Genomic DNA, 19,636 nt, shown 5'->3' on the forward strand with positions numbered 1-19,636 from the left:
TATCCTAGCTTCTGGGCTTGAGTAGTAGGCAGTTTACTTTGGGCACGCTTTTCATCTGGATGTGAAAATACCACCCCCTATCCCAAAGAAGTTAAAAACTTTGGAGCACCTTAAATTAAATTTTGAATCAGATGGCTCATTCATTACAAAACCCACTGATATTGCCAACTACTATAAGGATTTTTAAAAATGGCATGATTAGCAAACTTAGGCATGACATGCCAGCAACAAACACTGACACTACACATCCAAGTATATGAAAGACAAGCATTGTAATTTTTAATTCCGTAAAGTAAGTGTAGAAGAGGTGAAATAATTATTGTTGTCTATCAACAATGACAAGCCACCGGGGTCTGACAACTTAGATGGAAAATTATTAGGATAATAGCGGATTTGCCATATCTTAAATTTAAGCCTAGTAGAAAGTGTGTGCCCTCAGGCCTGGAGGGAAGCAAAATATATTCCCCTACCTAAGGATAGTAAAACCCCCTTTATTGGCTCAAATAGCCGATCAATCAGCCTGTTACCAACCCTTTGGAAACTTTTGGAAAAAAATTGTGTTTGACCAGATACAATGCTATTTTACAGTACATAAATTGACAACAGACTTTCAGGAAGCTTATAGGGAAGGATGTTCAACATGAACAGCACTTACACAAATTGATGATAAAGAGATCGTGAGGGGCTGTTTTGTTAGACTTCAGTGTGGCTTTTGACATGATCTATCATAGTCTGCTGCTGGAAAAACTTATGTGTTATGGCTTTACACCCCCTGCTATATTGTGGATACAGAATTACCTGTCTAACAGAACACAGAGGGTGTAGTTATAAGGATGCGTCTCCACGAAAATTCAGGTCAAATCAGGAATTCCCCTGGGCAGCTATCTAGGCCCCTTACTTTTTTCAATCTTCACTAATGACATGCCACTGAATTTGAATAAAACCAGTGTGTCTATGTATGCGGATGACTCAACACTCTACATGTCAGCTACCACTGCAACACTTAACAAAGAGCTGGAGTTAGTTTCAGAATGGGTGGCAAGGAATAAATTAGTCCTAAATATTTCAAAAACTCAAACCATTGTATTTGTGATCAATTGAAGTGGATTTAACAAGTGACATCAACAAGGGATCGTAGCTTTCACCTGGATTAGGGCTGTTACAGTGACCATATTACCGCCACCCGATGGTCACGAGTGATGACCACGGTCAAATTCCACACAACTGTTTAGTCAGGGTAACTAGTCTTCTCCAAAACTGTGCTCTGATGCTGCTGATGGTCATTAGTAGCCTACCAAACTCGCTAACTACCTGGCAGTGTTGCCAACTTATCGATTTTGTCGCTATATTTAGTATTTAGTATTCAGACCCCGCTAGCGACACATTTTTTAAAAAGTGACTAGCGACAAATCTAGCGACTTTTTCTGGTGTTATTGGAAACTTTTGGAGACTCTGATATGAAAGCACGTATAGGTCTTACTCTTCTCAACGAGCAGCGGGTGCTGCCGTGGGCCCCACCCCCGTCCCAAAGCACTCACTGGCGGCCCAGTCCTCGCACAGCAGTCCCTCCCAGCTGCAGTCAGAGCAGGAGATGCTCACCCCTCCGCGTCAAGACTGCAAATGAATCGCGCATGCGGGAAGACGCTTGTGGCTGATCCAGCCCTGGTTTACATTAAAAACATTTTTTTAACCTGAATTAGGGCCAGCCTAGTTACCATAATTTTCTCACATTGCCATTGACAGTTTTTTCTATTGTCTCTTTTTGGTCCATTTAGATTGTTAATGTAGATTGTATACACGTTTTTTTTTAAATGTTATAGTTAAAACTTTTCATGTTTTACTGTGACTTGTTGTAGGCTCCTAAGCGGACCACAAGGTTAAAAACCAAACCAAATTAAGAAAAGTAAACAAAAAAAATAATAATAAGAAATAAAAAATTAAGTAAAAAACTAAGTAACTCCGCCAGAGTGTCTCTATAAGGTCACTTTTGCCTGTCCCAAGCCTGGATAAAGGAGGATGGTTGGAATTGTGACATAAAAAAACAAGAATAGACAGAAGAAAGTTCATTTGTAGTTCTAAAACATATTTAGGGTATTTTTTATTGACTTTTTGTCTCTCACATGTGATTCCTCTCTCCTACAGCGTCCATCACAATTACATACACATAGCAAATTATGCAAATTAGGTGATGACGTCATTTAGCGACTTCTAGTGACTTTTAGAACAGCCAATAACTAGTTTCCTTACTGAGGATTTGGCAACACTGCTACCTGGTACTCAGCACTCCATTGTCCCTCCAATCACTCTAACATCAATGCCAATTTGATCAAAAATCTAATGAACAATTCATGAGAGCCCATTAGCTCATCTTGCCAAACATTTATATAGGATATGCAATTGCATGAGATAACAGAGTTTTGATGGCCTCTATTAAAAAGAGGATCCCATCAGCTTATATTTATTTCTCAACTTTCCTAATTTTAAGCACATTGCTTCTCTTTACAACATGAGTATAGCATATCTGGCTGGCATGAAAATGAACCACGGGAAAGAGTCCTCCATTCGCTATTTAAGTGCATAGATGATGTATCTTTTCCCCATATTCCGAGACAGGTGCATCATAATGGTACATTCTAAATCAAAACTAATTTCACACATTTATTATATGTAAATAATATAATATAATAATAATATATGCCATTTAGCAGACGCTTTTATCCAAAGCGACTTACAGTCATGTGTGCATACATTCTACGTATGGGTGGTCGCGGGAATCGAACCCACTACCCTGGCGTTACAAGCGCCATGCTCTACCAACTGTGCTACAGAAGACGATATTAAATCAAGAATATCACGCCTTTTTTTGTGACTTCAAATCATAGTTGCACACCTCATGTAGCCTAGCCCATAGTCCTATATGTTTTGACAAGGTTTGTATCACAACTAAAGTGGCCAAATAACTTCTCAAATTAAGCACATTAATCCGCTTTACAACCGGTGTAGAGCCTAACTGGCATTCACAGGCGGCGCGTGAGTTTCAAGTTTGGGAAATAGAAATTCCACCATAAAAAAAAATCACCTTTATAATAAAGCACTACATGCATAATAGCATTTGTGGTCATTTTTGAGAATGGTGTTTTCCCGCTAATTGATTGCATTTGGGAACAGCAGCTCTTATTACCTAATGTCGTGTGCACATTGCTGCAATAGCCTTAGTTTATCAACATTTTAAACTAAACATTCTAAACATTCAATCTACACAATTCTCCATAATGACAAAGCAAAAACAGGTTTAGACATTTTTGCAAATGTATAAAACAAAAATGAAATATCACATTTACATAAGCATTCAGACCCTTTACTCAGAAGCACCTTTGGTAGCTATTATAGCCTTGAGTCTTCTTGGTATGACGCTACAAGCTTGGCACACCTGTATTTGTGGAGTTTCTCCCATTCTTCTCTGCAGATCCTCTCAAGCTCTGTCAGGTTGGAAGGGGAGCGTCACTGCACAGCTTTTTTTCAGGTCGCTCCAGAGAGGTTCGATAAGGTTAATGTCCGGGCTCTGGCTGGGACATTCCATGATATTCAGAGACTTGTCCCAAAGCCACTCCTGTATTGTATTGGCTGTGTGCTTAGGGTTGTTGTCCTGTTGGAAGGTGAACCGTCACCCTAGTCTGAGGTCCTGAGTGCTCTGGGACAGGTTTTCATCAAGGATCTCTCTGTACTTTGCTCCGTTCATCCTTCCCTCGATGCTGACTAGTGTCTGCCGCTGAAAAACATCCCCACAGCATGATACTGCCACCACCATGCGTCACCGTAGGGATGGTGCCAGGTTTCAACCAGACGTGACGCTTAACATTCAGGCCAAAGAGTTCAATCTTGGTTTCATCAGACCAGAGAATCTTGTTTCTCATGGTTCGAGAGTCCTTTAGGTGCCTTTTGGAAAACTTCAAGCGGGCTGTCATGTGCCTTTTACTGAGAAGTGGCTTCCGCCTGGCAACTCTGACATAAAGGCCTGATTGGTGGAGTGATGTAGAGATGGTTGTTCTTCTGGAAGATTCTTCCATCTCCACAGAGGAACTCTGGACCTCTGTCACAGAGTGACCATTGGGTTATCTCCGTGACCAAGGGACCCTTCTCCCCAATTGCTGAGTTTGGCCAGTGGTTCCAAACTTCTCCCATTTAAGAATGATGGAGGCCACTGTTCTTGGGGACCTTCAATGCTGCAGAATATTATTTGGTAACTGTTTTCACTTGTCATTATGGGGTATTGTGTGTAGACTGAGCAGGAATATTTTTTGGTAACTGTTTTCACTTGTCATTATGGGGTATTGTGTGTAGACTGAGCAGGAATATTTTTTGGTAACTGTTTTCACTTGTCATTATGGGGTATTGTGTGTAGACTGAGCAGGAATATTTTTTGGTAACTGTTTTCACTTGTCATTATGGGGTATTGTGTGTAGACTGAGCAGGAATATTTTTTGGTAACTGTTTTCACTTGTCATTATGGGGTATTGTGTGTAGACTGAGCAGGAATATTTTTGGTAACTGTTTTCACTTGTCATTATGGGGTATTGTGTGTAGACTGAGCAGGAATATTTTTGGTAACTGTTTTCACTTGTCATTATGGGGTATTGTGTGTAGACTGAGCAGGAATATTTTTTGGTAACTGTTTTCACTTGTCATTATGGGGTATTGTGTGTAGACTGAGCAGGAATATTTTTGGTAACTGTTTTCACTTGTCATTATGGGGTATTGTGTGTAGACTGAGCAGGAATATTTTTTGGTAACTGTTTTCACTTGTCATTATGGGGTATTGTGTGTAGACTGAGCAGGAATATTTTTGGTAACTGTTTTCACTTGTCATTATGGGGTATTGTGTGTAGACTGAGCAGGAATATTTTTTGGTAACTGTTTTCACTTGTCATTATGGGGTATTGTGTGTAGACTGAGCAGGAATATTTTTTGGTAACTGTTTTCACTTGTCATTATGGGGTATTGTGTGTAGACTGAGCAGGAATATTTTTTGGTAACTGTTTTCACTTGTCATTATGGGGTATTGTGTGTAGACTGAGCAGGAATATTTTTGGTAACTGTTTTCACTTGTCATTATGGGGTATGTGTGTAGACTGAGCAGGAATATTTTTGGTAACTGTTTTCACTTGTCATTATGGGGTATTGTGTGTAGACTGAGCAGGAATATTTTTGGTAACTGTTTTCACTTGTCATTATGGGGTATTGTGTGTAGACTGAGCAGGAATATTTTTTGGTAACTGTTTTCACTTGTCATTATGGGGTATTGTGTGTAGACTGAGCAGGAATATTTTTTGGTAACTGTTTTCACTTGTCATTATGGGGTATTGTGTGTAGACTGAGCAGGAATATTTTTTGGTAACTGTTTTCACTTGTCATTATGGGGTATTGTGTGTAGACTGAGCAGGAATATGTTAAAATAAGGCTGTAACGTAACAAAATGTGGAAAAAGTGAAAGGGTCTGAATACTTTCCAAAGGCACTGTATATCATAACATTCACTCATCAATTCTTACATTCCTACGTTCCATTACTTTTCTCTTTCCAGCACAGTTGGAAAAAACAATTGGACCAACGGAAGGAAGCTGGTGACCAGCTTGACCATATCATAGCCTAGAATTTAAAAACCTCCTACTCGTGGATTTATTTGCCCCTTTAGGGAGGGTTCATCATTTGAGCTATAAAAATGATATTATGGTCTTGTATCCTCCAGACCTACTCAATGAATAACCAACTATAGCTTCAAACAATGTTCAACATTCTTTATTTTTCTTAAGGAATTGTATTAATTTACTGTTATAGATATATCATCAACATGAAGGGCTGTTGTCATTGGACTTGTTGCATAGGGCACCTTTTGAACAATAATTGAGATTCTGTACACTTGCCCTCAGTGGAATATACCATGGTAAAATCCAATGTGAAAGAAATGCGATTTGATTGTATATCACGTGCTCGCATTTTTTGGAAATGCTTAGATTGTTAAAGATAATGTCCTCCACTGGGTGGCAGTAAAAGTCATGAAATAATCACACAATTTTACATTTGAGTCATTTAGCAGATGCTCTTATCCAGAGCGATTTACAGTAAGTTGTAAGTCAAACCCACAACCCTGGTGTTGCAAGCTCCACGCTCTACCAACTGAGCCACACGGGACCACCCATTACACCAGGATGAAATCAGACATGATGTGTAATACATGATCTACATACTCTATGCAACAGTCTCGGTCTATAATGAAGCAGGAAGAAGAATAAAAGCCACAGCACTGACGTTCTTTAAATGTCACATTTAATGAGTTTCACCACTGTACTTCAAATCTACACTTTTAGAAACCAGCCATTTTTCCCAACACACATGTGAGCACATCCGAGGAGTCAATTCCGGTCTCAACTTCACATTGGCTTTAAGGTCCTTGTAAGCAGAGCTTTATAGATATATTTATCGTAAATTGTATTCAAATTACATTACCTCTGAGTATAAACTTTAAATGTCTTATAAAATGTGTGACAGCACATCTATCCAAATTTTGCCCAAATATCAGTTGCAGAGTTCAAGTTAGTCTGCGTTATTTTTTGTACACATTTAAAATTAGCATCAGTGGGTTTTTGTACTTCATTTCAACAAAAAATCTCTTGAAGAAAAGATACTAGCATGTTCACATACATATTACACAGGGAAACGGGGGGGGGTCATAGCCTATCAAATATATGACTCAATGTCAACTAACAGTCTGTAATTGCTTGGCTAATGATTGGGCCTTTTAATACAATGACATGATAGGATGGATCCCACCTCTGGTAGATTTTAAATCGTTTTTCAAATGAGTGAAGAAGAAACTTGCGCGTTTTTGATTTATTTCAATATAAAAGCTGGAAGGGACATTCAAGTTTTATTTGTAATTCTCCACATGAAATGATAAACTTGTGGAGGTAGACAAACTAAGTAATTGAGCTCAAGAGGTAGAGACCAACATTGTGATTCCTTTATATACATATAAACACAATAGTAAAGTGTTTCTCTAAGGTAAAAGAAATAATAATATAATAATAATAATAGTAGTATAATAATAATAAGAAAAAGCCTTCTACTTCAATATATCCACAGCTCTGCAGTACACACAAGACACAATTAACATAATTGGTTATGTGTTTTTTCATTTTGTTTTCTGAATCATTTTTGTTTTGGATTATATTTGTCTTCTACACACTCTAGTACAGGGGAAAACAAATGAAAGACCAAATAAAATATATACATTTATATGCAAGTCTCAAAAATAAAATAAAATGCACAGCCCTAAAAATGTGCAGGCTAATACACCTTCTATACAGCAGTATTGTTTTGAGTTTTAATTTCTTTGTTTTTTTCCCTCCATTGTAGATTTAGTTTTAAATCTATTCGTTTTTTGAATGTATTTACATATCATATTCTGTGAATCATGAGAAAGCATTCCTTAGAATGTTGATTGAAAGAACTAAAAAATAATAATCAAAAAATATATTAAATTGTTTTCTTCTGAGAGTTTATTTTATTGGCGTAGGTGCAGGTGTGGTTAACATGAAACATTGCTTTGGGGAGTGAGGCTTAAAGTAGACCTAATATATCTATTTATCACACGTATAAGCAACACACACACACCCCTCTGGTTGGAACCCTACGGAAATTAATGAATGTCTTCGAGGAATGGCAACATCCCCTCGTATCATCAAACATCTATTTTTTTAAATCTTGGTTTCGCTTTCTCTATAGAATAATTTCATTATTTTGGTTTGGCTGATCTCCTATTATTTTGCTTGTCTGTCTTCAACTAGGTATGTATTGACAGAACATGGATATACAGTGTATGGTAGGACTATTCAGCAGACATGGTAGGGGAACCAGTGAATGTCTGTATCCTTTATTCTCTTAACATGCCTGTTCATATGGTACAGTATGTCTAACAGCAGATTACTTGAATTCGGTCTCTCAGAGTCTCCAGAGAGAAAATGTAACGACCAAGTAGCACCCCAACATGGCCTTCTTGTTACTGTAGCACAAAACATGTGCAGAATACCACAACATCAATATGTACCCTAAACTACTGCCTCTCTGTCCCCCGTCATGCTACAGTACTTCAGCTCTCAGTGGCTCTTCACACTAATAGTCTATTCTTTGAAGCAACCACATTCCAGGGTTACCTCATTTTACCCAGATAATACTGACACAGTGCCATACTTCCACATGCCCACATTTGGGTTAGCTGTGCCATGTGAGGGGTTCTCGCCATATGTATCGCAACCAAGTGGCATGCAGAGCACACATCTCTTCACAAATACTGACCTCTAACCCAGGGGACAGACAGCAGGCATAGAACAAACAGCAATGGAGCAGAAAAAAATGTAACAAAAAAACAGACAATGAAACCCTCTGACTATACTGTTTAACAGTACACTACAAATAAATAAAAAGCTTTATTTCTAATTGAAAGCTATGATTTCTCAGGAGGGGGGTTAGCTAGCGTGAGTAGGTACAGTCTTAAATCTCGTTCTATATTTAAAAACAACACCCATACCGGACCCCGTTTCCCTCCTTTAATAAATAAGTGATGACTATGCATGTATGGAAGTGGATGGGAGCTGTGCGTTGCCCTCTGGGACTGCAGGCAGAGACTATGAGGACTCTCTGTAGCATACTACCTCTGTCTCATCCCTGGCTTTACACACACTTTCAAGCCCACGAGGGTGGCCCTTATACCACCTCTGCACAATGTTTGTATGCACATGTGTGTGTGCATTCATTAGTGGGTTTGCATCTACAGAACAGTGTGGGTATACACTTGTATACATAGCACACTCTAAAAGTCCCTCCATAACCCAGTCAGCAGTGGTTGGTTGGGTTCATTTTAAAACTTCATAGTTAGTATTACAGTACACACACAGTGGACATCGCTAGTCCTAGAATCCAGTGAAATGCTACGCAGGGTGGGGGTTTCTTCTTGTTGTCCTCAGTAGTCCAGCGCGGGCCATGGGCAGGGTCGTGGCCCAGACAGCAGCTATTCCCACACCAGGGGGGACGGGGGCATCTCAGAGGGCTGGGCCACAGTGGAACTGTCAGGGAGAGACGAGAGAGAAACAGTGAGGGAGATGAGTGAAAGAAAGAACAAAAGAGGACACAGAGAGATGAGGGGACAGGGAGAGATGGAAAGGTATGGTCAGTCACTGGCACTGCCGCAGCACCACTTTCTGTTTAGTGAGCAGCATGCATCTACTGCAGAGGAAAAAGCAATTAACTAATGCACCAAATCCTTAACAATAACTCTCAGGATGTTGGCTGGCTGGAGGCAGGAGCGAAACTCACAAATCAGATATTTTAAGCAGGGTAATAACAAGCTGCAAGGAGAAAGACACTTTATTGGCTGCCAGTGAGGAAAGCTGACCAATGGAATGGACTGTTACTGTTCTCATTGTGACACAGGAGGACACAGGTACCAAGGTGTGGCAGGCAGATCAGGTAAGAGAAAGGAAGCTGACATGCTCACAGGACCAGGTCAAGTCGGGTAAATGTCGTCTAACAAGCTATCAAGTTTCTAAGAAGTGGTTAGCTTTCAAACTAGCTCAATTACAAAAATACAAACAACGAGGAATCCGGTGGTATCCACCGGCAGAGGCCTCTAGTTTTACCTGATAAAGCTTTTGAAAGCGGCTGACTGGGGGTTGATGCAGAGCGGCACTCTGTTCCCCTTCTGCTGCTCCAGGATGAACTGGTGAATGATCTCTGTGGAAGACAGAGACAGGCTCAGGGAGACGAACCCAACACACTCTTTACAGTTACACTGAGTTTCACAGTAAGGTTTTTAACCAGGGTTGACTTATTGTATCATACAGTATTTACTGCTTGTTTGAAACTATTTCGAAGTGTGGATCTTCACTTAGAAATAACCAGGGTATTTATTTTGAAATCCCATGGTAAAATGGTAGTTGTACAACTGACTAGGTATCCCCCTTTACAACTGACTACGTATCCCCCTTTACAACTGACTAGGTATCCCCCTTTACAACTGACTAGGTATCCCCCTTTACAACTGACTAGGTATCCCCCTTTACAACTGACTAGGTATCCCCCTTTACAACTGACTAGGTATCCCCCTTTACAACTGACTAGGTATCCCCTTTACAACTGACTAGGTATCCCCCTTTACAACTGACTAGGTATCCCCCTTTACAACTGACTAGGTATCCCCCTTTACAACTGACTAGGTATCCCCCTTTACAACTGACTAGGTATCCCCTTTACAACTGACTAGGTATCCCCCTTTACAACTGACTAGGTATCCCCCTTTACAACTGACTAGGTATCCCCCTTTACAACTGACTAGGTATCCCCCTTTACAACTGACTAGGTATCCCCCTTTACAACTGACTAGGTATCCCCCTTTACAACTGACTAGGTATCCCCCTTTCCCTTTTAGTTGCATTACAATGATCTACTGATTACTTCGCTTCATTGGGATTCATTAAAACAAGCTTTGTTGCCTAGCTACGAATTAGGACCAGGTAAATAGTTGAAATAACTACCAGACAGGAAGGAAGAGGAAAGGGAGGGAGAAGTAGGATGAGGGAGAAGGAGAAGGGAGGAAGGCCAGGTTTATTTCGACCATCCACCAGAGTAAGCCTGCGTTTAGTAGACATCCTCACTAATACCTGCTGACAGAACAGGCCACCACTGATCTGGCTCTCCCCGCAGAGAGAGAGAGGAGGGAGGGTGGGTGAGGAAGAGAGAGGCTGAGAGAGAACAAACATCTAAACGAGAGGGAGTGCTTCTAGGGATGTGACTAAAGGCGTCAGCAAGCTTCAGTTTAACTGGCGCCTAGCCGAACTCTGCAAGTGTACCGAACAAGTGTGCTCGCATACTCCCTTAAAAGACCTTCACTTGAAAAACTAGAAAAAATAGGCAATAGTACTGTTTATCCATTTTGAGACGCCAGTATACACTTCCTCAGAATAGTCCGTATTAATGTAGCATAACTCAAGAAATCTGTCATTCATTTTGACGTTTTTGCAGAGGTGATTGTCATGAAGTTGGCCTGGGGGATAGGTTTATGACTGTCATAAATACCTCTTCCCCCCTTTTCTCTTCTCTAACCTACTGAGGTTACATTTAAAAACCCCTTGGTTAACATAGAGAGTCTGGGAACATTAGTATGTGCGGCGAAATTAACTATATTCTAGTAATCTGAACAATTGAACATATGCAGTGGTACTTAATGAATATGATGTCAGTTCGGTTGTCATCTGAGACATTCTCATCAATGATAAGATGACATAAACTCCACAATGGAAAGTCTATACAGAGTTATCAGATTCACATGGAATTGTTGTTCAATTTAAATGTTTGAATATGAAATTATTTGTGATGGGATGAAATGTGATTTTAGCTTCTAAAATGTGAGATTTGGATTTTCATAAGATAGGGCTGCTCAATCAGTGGCCCTCCCCTGTGAAGGGACAAAGGCTGTAAAACTTTTCAAACACACCCTCCTCTTCCTTCCTATATAAGCTCTTGACTACAACATAACTATCTGTTCCACGGATGTGAGATGACGATCCCATGTCAGAATGGTTCAGAAAAAAATATAGAACGAAGCCAACATCAGCATGAGCTTTGGTTGCGAACGGTATGAACTTTGAACTCTTATTCACGACAGAAGTGATACCTCCTAGCCATTGAGTTAGCAACCGCAGCTGCAAACGCAGGTTAGGAAGGAACAGACAGAGTATCCCATCTACCACACAAAGGCGTTCTACCACACAACGACGTTACTACAACTTATTCAAGTGACCACCAGAGACATTCTTCAAAGGACAAAGGACTCGGTTTGGCAACACGGCCTTCCATCTACCACCAACCTACTGAAGCGCAGCTCACAGTAAATATTTATTGCATTTTCCTTTTCCAAATGGGCGGTAAATTTAGAATGCATAAGATACTGTATTTACGATAGCACAGCTTCTCCCCTTTGTTCCTCAGTCTTCCCGCTCCTTCACTCAAACCCAGCCCCTTTTCCTTTGTGTAACAAGCTGTCATATCTGTTCCGCCCTCTAGGGACGTTTCCTATGACGTAAAGAATTCTCCATGTATAATTAATTATGTGTATGTGTAATTCTGTGTGATTAGTTAGGTATTTAGTAAATAAATAATTAAACCCAAGTTTGTATTGCTGATTCAACTTGTTAGCCAGGATTCTTGCAGATAACCAAGAATTTACAACTTTCAGAATATGAGACTGAAGTAGGATGACGATTAATGTTGACTGCTATTGATGTAAAATATTGCTAAATCTTTAAGAGTTTATTCGGAAGATAACAGCTCTATAAATATTATTTTGTGGTGCCCGACTCTCTAGTTAATTACATTTCCTTGATTAGCTCAATCAGGTGATATTAATTACAGAGAAATTATTTTATAGAATAGCATGTCATAGCAATTAATCCGGCATAGCCAAAGACACAACAAGATTTTAGATGCTCAATTTTACATCTAACTAAGATGTTTGGTGCAGTATTTCTCACTTAAAAGATACGCATCAAAACAAGTTGTCTCTCATTGTATGACAACAAAGACTATTGAAGAATCCCTACTGTTGACCAATCACTGACAAAGGGGCGTAGACTTCGGCTACAGACTTATGTTATCATAATATATGCACAAACTCTTCCGAACTGTTTCGGCTGGGAAGCATGAGGACGCCTTAACATACAGAGGCATGATCTGCACATGGTCTCAGGGCTGATTGGATTAAATTAGGACCTCAGGTGTCTGTAAAGCTGCCAGTTTCACAATAATTGTGGTACGAGGTTAAGTTGGGATAAGACTTTCACCATGTAAGCAATGGATGAATGTCTATTTATCACCCATTGAACCCATTAGCTTTAGCTAAAGCTGCCTCTCTTTGTAAACGCAGTGGAAAAACAGAACCGGGTAACATGAAGGGAATAACAATGGATGAGCTAGATAGGCTAAAACAGAGGCTAAAACAGAGGCTAAAACAGAGGATAAAACAGAGGCTAAAACAGAGGCTAAAACAGAGGCTAAAACAGAGGCTAAAACAGAGGCTAAAACAGAGGCTAAAACAGAGGATAAAACAGAGGCTAAAACAGAGGATAAAACAGAGGCTAAAACAGAGGCTAAAACAGAGGCTAAAACAGAGGCTAAAACAGAGGATAAAACAGAGGCTAAAACAGAGGCTAAAACAGAGGCTAAAACAGAGGCTAAAACAGAGGATAAAACAGAGGATAAAACAGAGGCTAAAACAGAGGCTAAAACAGAGGCTAAAACAGAGGATAAAACAGAGGATAAAACAGAGGATAAAACAGAGGATAAAACAGAGGATAAAAACAGAGGCTAAAACAGAGGCTAAAACAGAGGATAAAACAGAGGATAAAAACAGAGGCTAAAACAGAGGCTAAAACAGAGGCTAAAACAGAGGATAAAACAGAGGATAAAAACAGAGGCTAAAACAGAGGCTAAAACAGAGGCTAAAACAGAGGCTAAAACAGAGGATAAAACAGAGGATAAAACAGAGGCTAAAACAGAGGCTAAAACAGAGGCTAAAACAGAGGATAAAACAGAGGCTAAAACAGAGGATAAAAACAGAGGCTAAAACAGAGGATAAAACAGAGGCTAAAACAGAGGCTAAAACAGAGGATAAAACAGAGGCTAAAAACAGAGGCTAAAACAGAGGATAAAACAGAGGCTAAAACAGAGGCTAAAACAGAGGCTAAAACAGAGGCTAAAACAGAGGATAAAACAGAGGCTAAAACAGAGGCTAAAACAGAGGCTAAAACAGAGGATAAAACAATAAAAACAAAACTTGAAAGGGCTAATTCCCACAGCAAAACTCTGCACTCTGCTGGTTGGTGGACAGACTCACCTTTGACCTGTCTGACGGAGGTCAGATTCTTCTCAAAGCCATCGTCGAACTTGGGTGTGGTGACGGGCTCGAAGTCGCTGGTGTAGACGCGACCAGAGGAGGTGGTGTAGCAGCACTTACACATACAGGTGTGGTACCTCAGTCTGCCCTCGTCCAGGTAGGGATGGGCCAGGGCATCCTTCGCTGAAATCCGCTTTGACTGGGGAGGGCCAAACACACACTGATGTATACAGACTACACACACTGATGTACACAGACTACACACACTGATGTACACAGACTAATGTACACAGACTACACACACTGATGTATACAGACTACACACACTGATGTATACAGACTACACACACTGATGTACACAGACTACACACACTGATGTACACAGACTAATGTACACAGACTACACACACTGATGTACACAGACTACACACACTGATGTACACAGACTACACACACTGATGTACACAGACTACACACACTGATGTATACAGACTACACACACTGATGTACACAGACTACACACACTGATGTACACAGACTAATGTACACAGACTACACACACTGATGTACACAGACTACACACACTGATGTACACAGACTACACACACTGATGTATACAGACTACACACACTGATGTACACAGCCTACACACACTGATGTACACAGACTAATGTACACAGACTACACACACTGATGTACACAGACTACACACACTGATGTACACAGACTACACACACTGATGTACACAGACTACACACACTGATGTACACAGACTAATGTACACAGACTACACACACTGATGTACACAGACTACACACACTGATGTACACAGACTAATGTACACAGACTACACACACTGATGTACACAGACTACACACACTGATGTACACAGACTACACACACTGATGTACACAGACTACACACACTGATGTAATACATACAGGACTATGAAATCACTCCAAATCAAATGGTCTGTTTAATAAAGTGTTTGCAGTCTCTCATAAACAACAGGCTACTGCACATTTTGAGGACACCACACATTAAAACTAGACCTTGGAATCAAATCAAATCAGCCTCAACTGAATAACCAACTGACTAGTCAGCAATATCCCACTGACAGGTGCCAGACTTTGAAACGAAGGGGGAGAAAAACTGGTCTGGATAAAGATGTCTGAAAAGAAAGGTCTGCTTATTTCCACATTACAGATATCCATGAGACAACCCTGTATTCAGTAGGCCCTGATAACTCAATGTTTTTGGCCCCCATTATTACCATGTGTCAGACTCCTATTAACCTGTTAGTGACAGAGCTTCATCTTATTTTCCCAAGCAGTCAGAAGATGCCATTAAACACCACCGTGTGTGATCTGTCAACTCTAGCTTCTAGTAGGGTTTCTTCACACACACACACACACACACACACACACACACACACACACACACACACACACACACACACACACACACACACACACACACACACACACACACACACACACACACACACACACACACACACACACACACACACACACACACACACACACACACATTCATGTTTTTAATAATCTCCTAAGTGAATGAATAAATAAATATGTGGGTCGGGGGAGAGAAGGCGGCAAAGTTAATCAACCTCTCTTTGTTTATAAGACAGTGAATAAGCGTCAACGGGTCAGCATAGAGGTTTTGGACTTGGAGACATTTGCACTGGGGGAACAGTCTTACATGCTGGCTGTTCATCACCCTGGATTGGCCACTGGCCAGAGGTGAAAGCCTGCCATTGAAGGAAATTTCATTCAACCCAAAGTTGGATTGTTGATTACATTCAGTGACAATAGTGTCTAGGGTTACCACCACCTTCCCCATGTTCCCTTTGTTCAGAATCGACACCCTAGGATGTTGAATTCATATGTGTATTGTAGTTGACTGTACTGTACTGTACAGAAGTGATGCAAAAACTGTCTGTGTAACATAAGGTATACTCATACGTTTTAGGAAAATAATGATTCAGTCAGAAAGCCAAAAAGCTGCTTCAGTCTGTGTAAGTAGGAGCCAAAACTCTTGAGTAGAGTACTTTTTTACATCTCTACATATGGTGTCCAATCTGCAGGCCATTTAGCCATTGAACCATTACTTGTAATGAGGAGATTATTTTTGTTTCTTTTCTTTGGTGAGGCAGAAATTGCATCCTATTACTGTGGAGTATAACAGTCTGTTTCCCAACAGGCAGTCAGGCGCACGCAGGAACACACACACACACACACACACACACACACACACACACACACACACACACACACACACACACACACACACACACACACACACACACACACACACACACACACACACACACACACACACACACACACACACACACACACACACACACACACACACAACTCACCGGATCGAACACAAGCATCCTGCACAGGAGGTGGACAGCTTCGTGGGTGGCCTGGCTGGACAGGGTGTACAGGACAGGAAGGGATGGCTGCAGAGACAGGAAATCTCATACAGTCAGTCAAATAGTCACACGGACAGTCAACTTAACCAAATAAAGCTTTTCAATGCTGGCCTTGTTTTTATTACATTGGGATTTTAAGAACTGTGAAAACACCTTGGATAATGATATCATGAATTGTACATTCAACATGACAGTTTTGACACTCAGAAGATACATCTACCTGGTAGTACTAATTTTGTACAGCACCAAAAAACATGACAAATCAAATCAAATTTTATTTGTCACATACACATGGTTAGCAGATGTTAATGCGAGTGTAGCGAAATGCTTGTGCTTCTTAGTTCCGACAATGCAGTAATAACCAACAAGTAATCTAACTAACAATTCCAAAACTACTGTCTTATACACAGTGTAAGGGGATAAAGAATATGTACATAAGGATATATGAATGAGTGATGGTACAGAGCAGCATACAGTAGATGGTATTGAGTACAGTATATACATATGAGATGAGTATGTAGACAAAGTAAACAAAGTGGCATAGTTAAAGTGGCTAGTGATACATGTATTACATAAGGATGCAGTCGATGATGTAGAGTACAGTATATACGTATGCATATGAGATGAATAATGTAGGGTAAGTAACATTATATAAGGTAGCATTGTTTAAAGTGGCTAGTGATATATTTACATCATTTCCCATCAATTCCCATTATTAAAGTGGCTGGAGTTGTGTCAGTGTCAGTGTGTTGGCAGCAGCCACTCAATGTTAGTGGTGGCTGTTTAACAGTCTGATGTCCTTGAGATTGAAGCTGTTTTTCAGTCTCTCGGTCCCAGCTTTGATGCACCTATACTGACCTCGCCTTCTGGATGATAGCGGGGTGAACAGGCAGTGGCTCGGGTGGTTGATGTCCTTGATGATCTTTATGGCCTTCCTGTAACATCGGGTGGTGTAGGTGTCCTGGAGGGCAGGTAGTTTGCCCCCAGTGATGCTTTGTGCAGGCCTCACTACCCTCTGGAAAGCCTTACGGTTGAGGGCGGAGCAGTTGCCGTACCAGGCGGTGATACAGCCCGCCAGGATGCTCTCGATTGTGCATCTGTAGAAGATTGTGAGTGCTTTTGGTGACAAGCCGAATTTCTTCAGCCTCCTGAGGTTGAAGAGGCGCTGCTGCGCCTTCTTCATGACGCTGTCTGTGTGAGTGGACCAATTCAGTTTGTCTGTGATGTGTATGCCGAGGAACTTAAAACTTGCTACCCTCTCCACTACTGTTCCATCGATGTGGATAGGGGGGTGTTCCCTCTGCTGTTTCCATAACGTGATGTTATGTGACAATGGGAAAAAGTCAAGGGCTACTGCGTGCATATTGCAATGTGGATTCAATTGAATTGAGTGCTAGATCTTATCTGTGGCATCAAAGCCAGCCACAGCCAATGATTTTACAAATCTCTCCTTCACTTCCACATGTCTTCCACGCTGCTGCCAAAGGGATCCTTCAAATGATAGCTGTGTGCTTATCTCTACGAGGAGGTGGGCCCAGAAGAACAATGAGCAAGTTATTTTTACACTCTAATTATTTTCCCTGCCCCCAACCATCCCCTGCTCTCTCTCTCTCTCTCGCGCTCTTTCTCTCCCTCTCTGTCAAACTCAACAAAGTTGATTGAAAAAGCACACCGTTAATCGCTTGTTTTCCCTGATTAGGTTTTGCCGGTACGAGCAGATGCAAGCCCCGACTGGTGATTCACGCTCATCAGGATATGACTTTCTGTCACTCACACATTATTCCCTCCGTTGTGTTTCACCCAGCACAATCACCAAGGAGAGGAGAGGGGGACGAGAGCAGAGGAGAGGAGAAGGGGACGAGAGCAGAGGAGAGGAGAGCAGAGGAGAGCAGAGGGGGACGAGAGCAGAGGAGAGGAGAGGAGGACGAGAGCAGAGGAGAGGAGAGGGAGAGGAGAGCGAGAGGAGTGGAGAGGGGGACGAGAGCAGAGGAGAGGAGAGGGGGACGAGAGCAGAGGAGAGGAGAGGGGGGCGAGAGCAGAGGAGAGGAGAGGGGGACGAGAGGAGAGGGAGAGGAGAGCAGAGGAGAGGAGAGGGGGACGAGAGCAGAGGAGAGGAGAGGGGGACGAGAGCAGAGGAGAGGAGAGGGGGACGAGAGCAGAGGAGAGGGGGACGAGAGCAGAGGAGAGGAGAGGGGGACGAGAGCAGAGGAGAGGAGAGGGGACGAGAGCAGAGGAGAGGAGAGGGGGACGAGAGCAGAGGAGAGGAGAGGGGGACGAGAGCAGAGGAGAGGAGAGGAGAGGAGAGGAGAGGAGAGGAGAGGAGAGGGGGACGAGAGCAGAGGAGAGCAGAGGAGAGGGGGACGAGAGCAGAGGAGAGGGGGACGAGAGCAGAGGAGAGGAGAGGAGAGGGGGACGAGAGCAGAGGAGAGGAGAGGGAGACGAGAGCAGAGGAGAGGAGAGGGGGACGAGAGCAGAGGAGAGGAGAGGAGAGGAGAGGGGGACGAGAGCAGAGGAGAGGAGAGGAGAGGAGAGGGGACGAGAGCAGAGGAGAGGAGAGGGGGACGAGAGCAGAGGAGAGGAGAGGAGAGGGGTGACGAGAGCAGAGAGGAGAGGAGAGGAGAGGGGGACGAGAGCAGAGGAGAGGAGAGGAGAGGGGGACGAGAGCAGAGGAGAGGAGAGGAGAGGGGGACGAGAGCAGAGGAGAGGAGAGGAGAGGAGAGGAGAGGGACGAGAGCAGAGGAGAGGGGGACGAGAGCAGAGGAGAGGAGAGGAGAGGGGGACGAGAGCAGAGGAGAGGAGAGGAGAGGGGGACGAGAGCAGAGGAGAGCAGAGGGAGAGGGAGAGCAGAGGAGAGGAGAGCAGAGGAGAGGAGAGGGGGACGAGAGCAGAGGAGAGCAGAGGAGAGGGGGACGAGAGCAGAGGAGAGGAGAGGAGAGGGGGACGAGAGCAGAGGAGAGCGGAGAGAGGGAGAGGAGAGGAGAGGGGGATGAGAGCAGAGGAGAGCAGAGGAGAGGGGGACGAGAGCAGAGGAGAGGAGAGGAGAGGGGGACGAGAGCAGAGGAGAGAGAGAGAGGGGGACGAGAGCAGAGGAGAGGAGAGGAGAGGGAGAGGGGGACGAGAGCAGAGGAGAGCAGAGGGAGAGGAGAGCAGAGGAGAGGAGAGGGGGACGAGAGCAGATGAGAGGAGAGGAAGAGGAGAGCAGAGGAGAGGGGACGAGAGCAGAGGAGA

General features: G+C 42.5%; 1 protein-coding gene and 1 long non-coding RNA gene across 2 annotated transcripts in view; one reads left to right on the forward strand and one right to left on the reverse strand.

Moving 5' to 3' along the window:
- Positions 1–5,779: 5,779 nt before the first annotated feature.
- The window catches only part of LOC118396878 (serine/threonine-protein kinase NLK-like), a 146,866-nt gene continuing 133,009 nt past the window's right edge, over positions 5,780–19,636 (reverse strand). The window contains exons 8-11 of the mRNA XM_052467872.1: positions 16,349–16,435; positions 13,942–14,140; positions 9,692–9,785; positions 5,780–9,118 (exon numbers count right to left, since the gene is read on the reverse strand). Of these exons, the coding sequence (XP_052323832.1) occupies positions 9,064–9,118; positions 9,692–9,785; positions 13,942–14,140; positions 16,349–16,435 (435 nt within the window). The 3' untranslated portion in view covers positions 5,780–9,063. The remainder of the gene's footprint in view (positions 9,119–9,691; positions 9,786–13,941; positions 14,141–16,348; positions 16,436–19,636) is intronic.
- Positions 9,814–10,461, forward strand: LOC127908728 (uncharacterized). Its single transcript, XR_008068149.1, has 3 exons — positions 9,814–10,148; positions 10,196–10,267; positions 10,315–10,461. It is a non-coding gene; the product is annotated as an uncharacterized LOC127908728 (long non-coding RNA).

This window comes from Oncorhynchus keta, chromosome 18, assembly GCF_023373465.1.
Source record: "Oncorhynchus keta strain PuntledgeMale-10-30-2019 chromosome 18, Oket_V2, whole genome shotgun sequence".
In the NCBI taxonomy this organism is placed as follows: domain Eukaryota; kingdom Metazoa; phylum Chordata; class Actinopteri; order Salmoniformes; family Salmonidae; genus Oncorhynchus; species Oncorhynchus keta.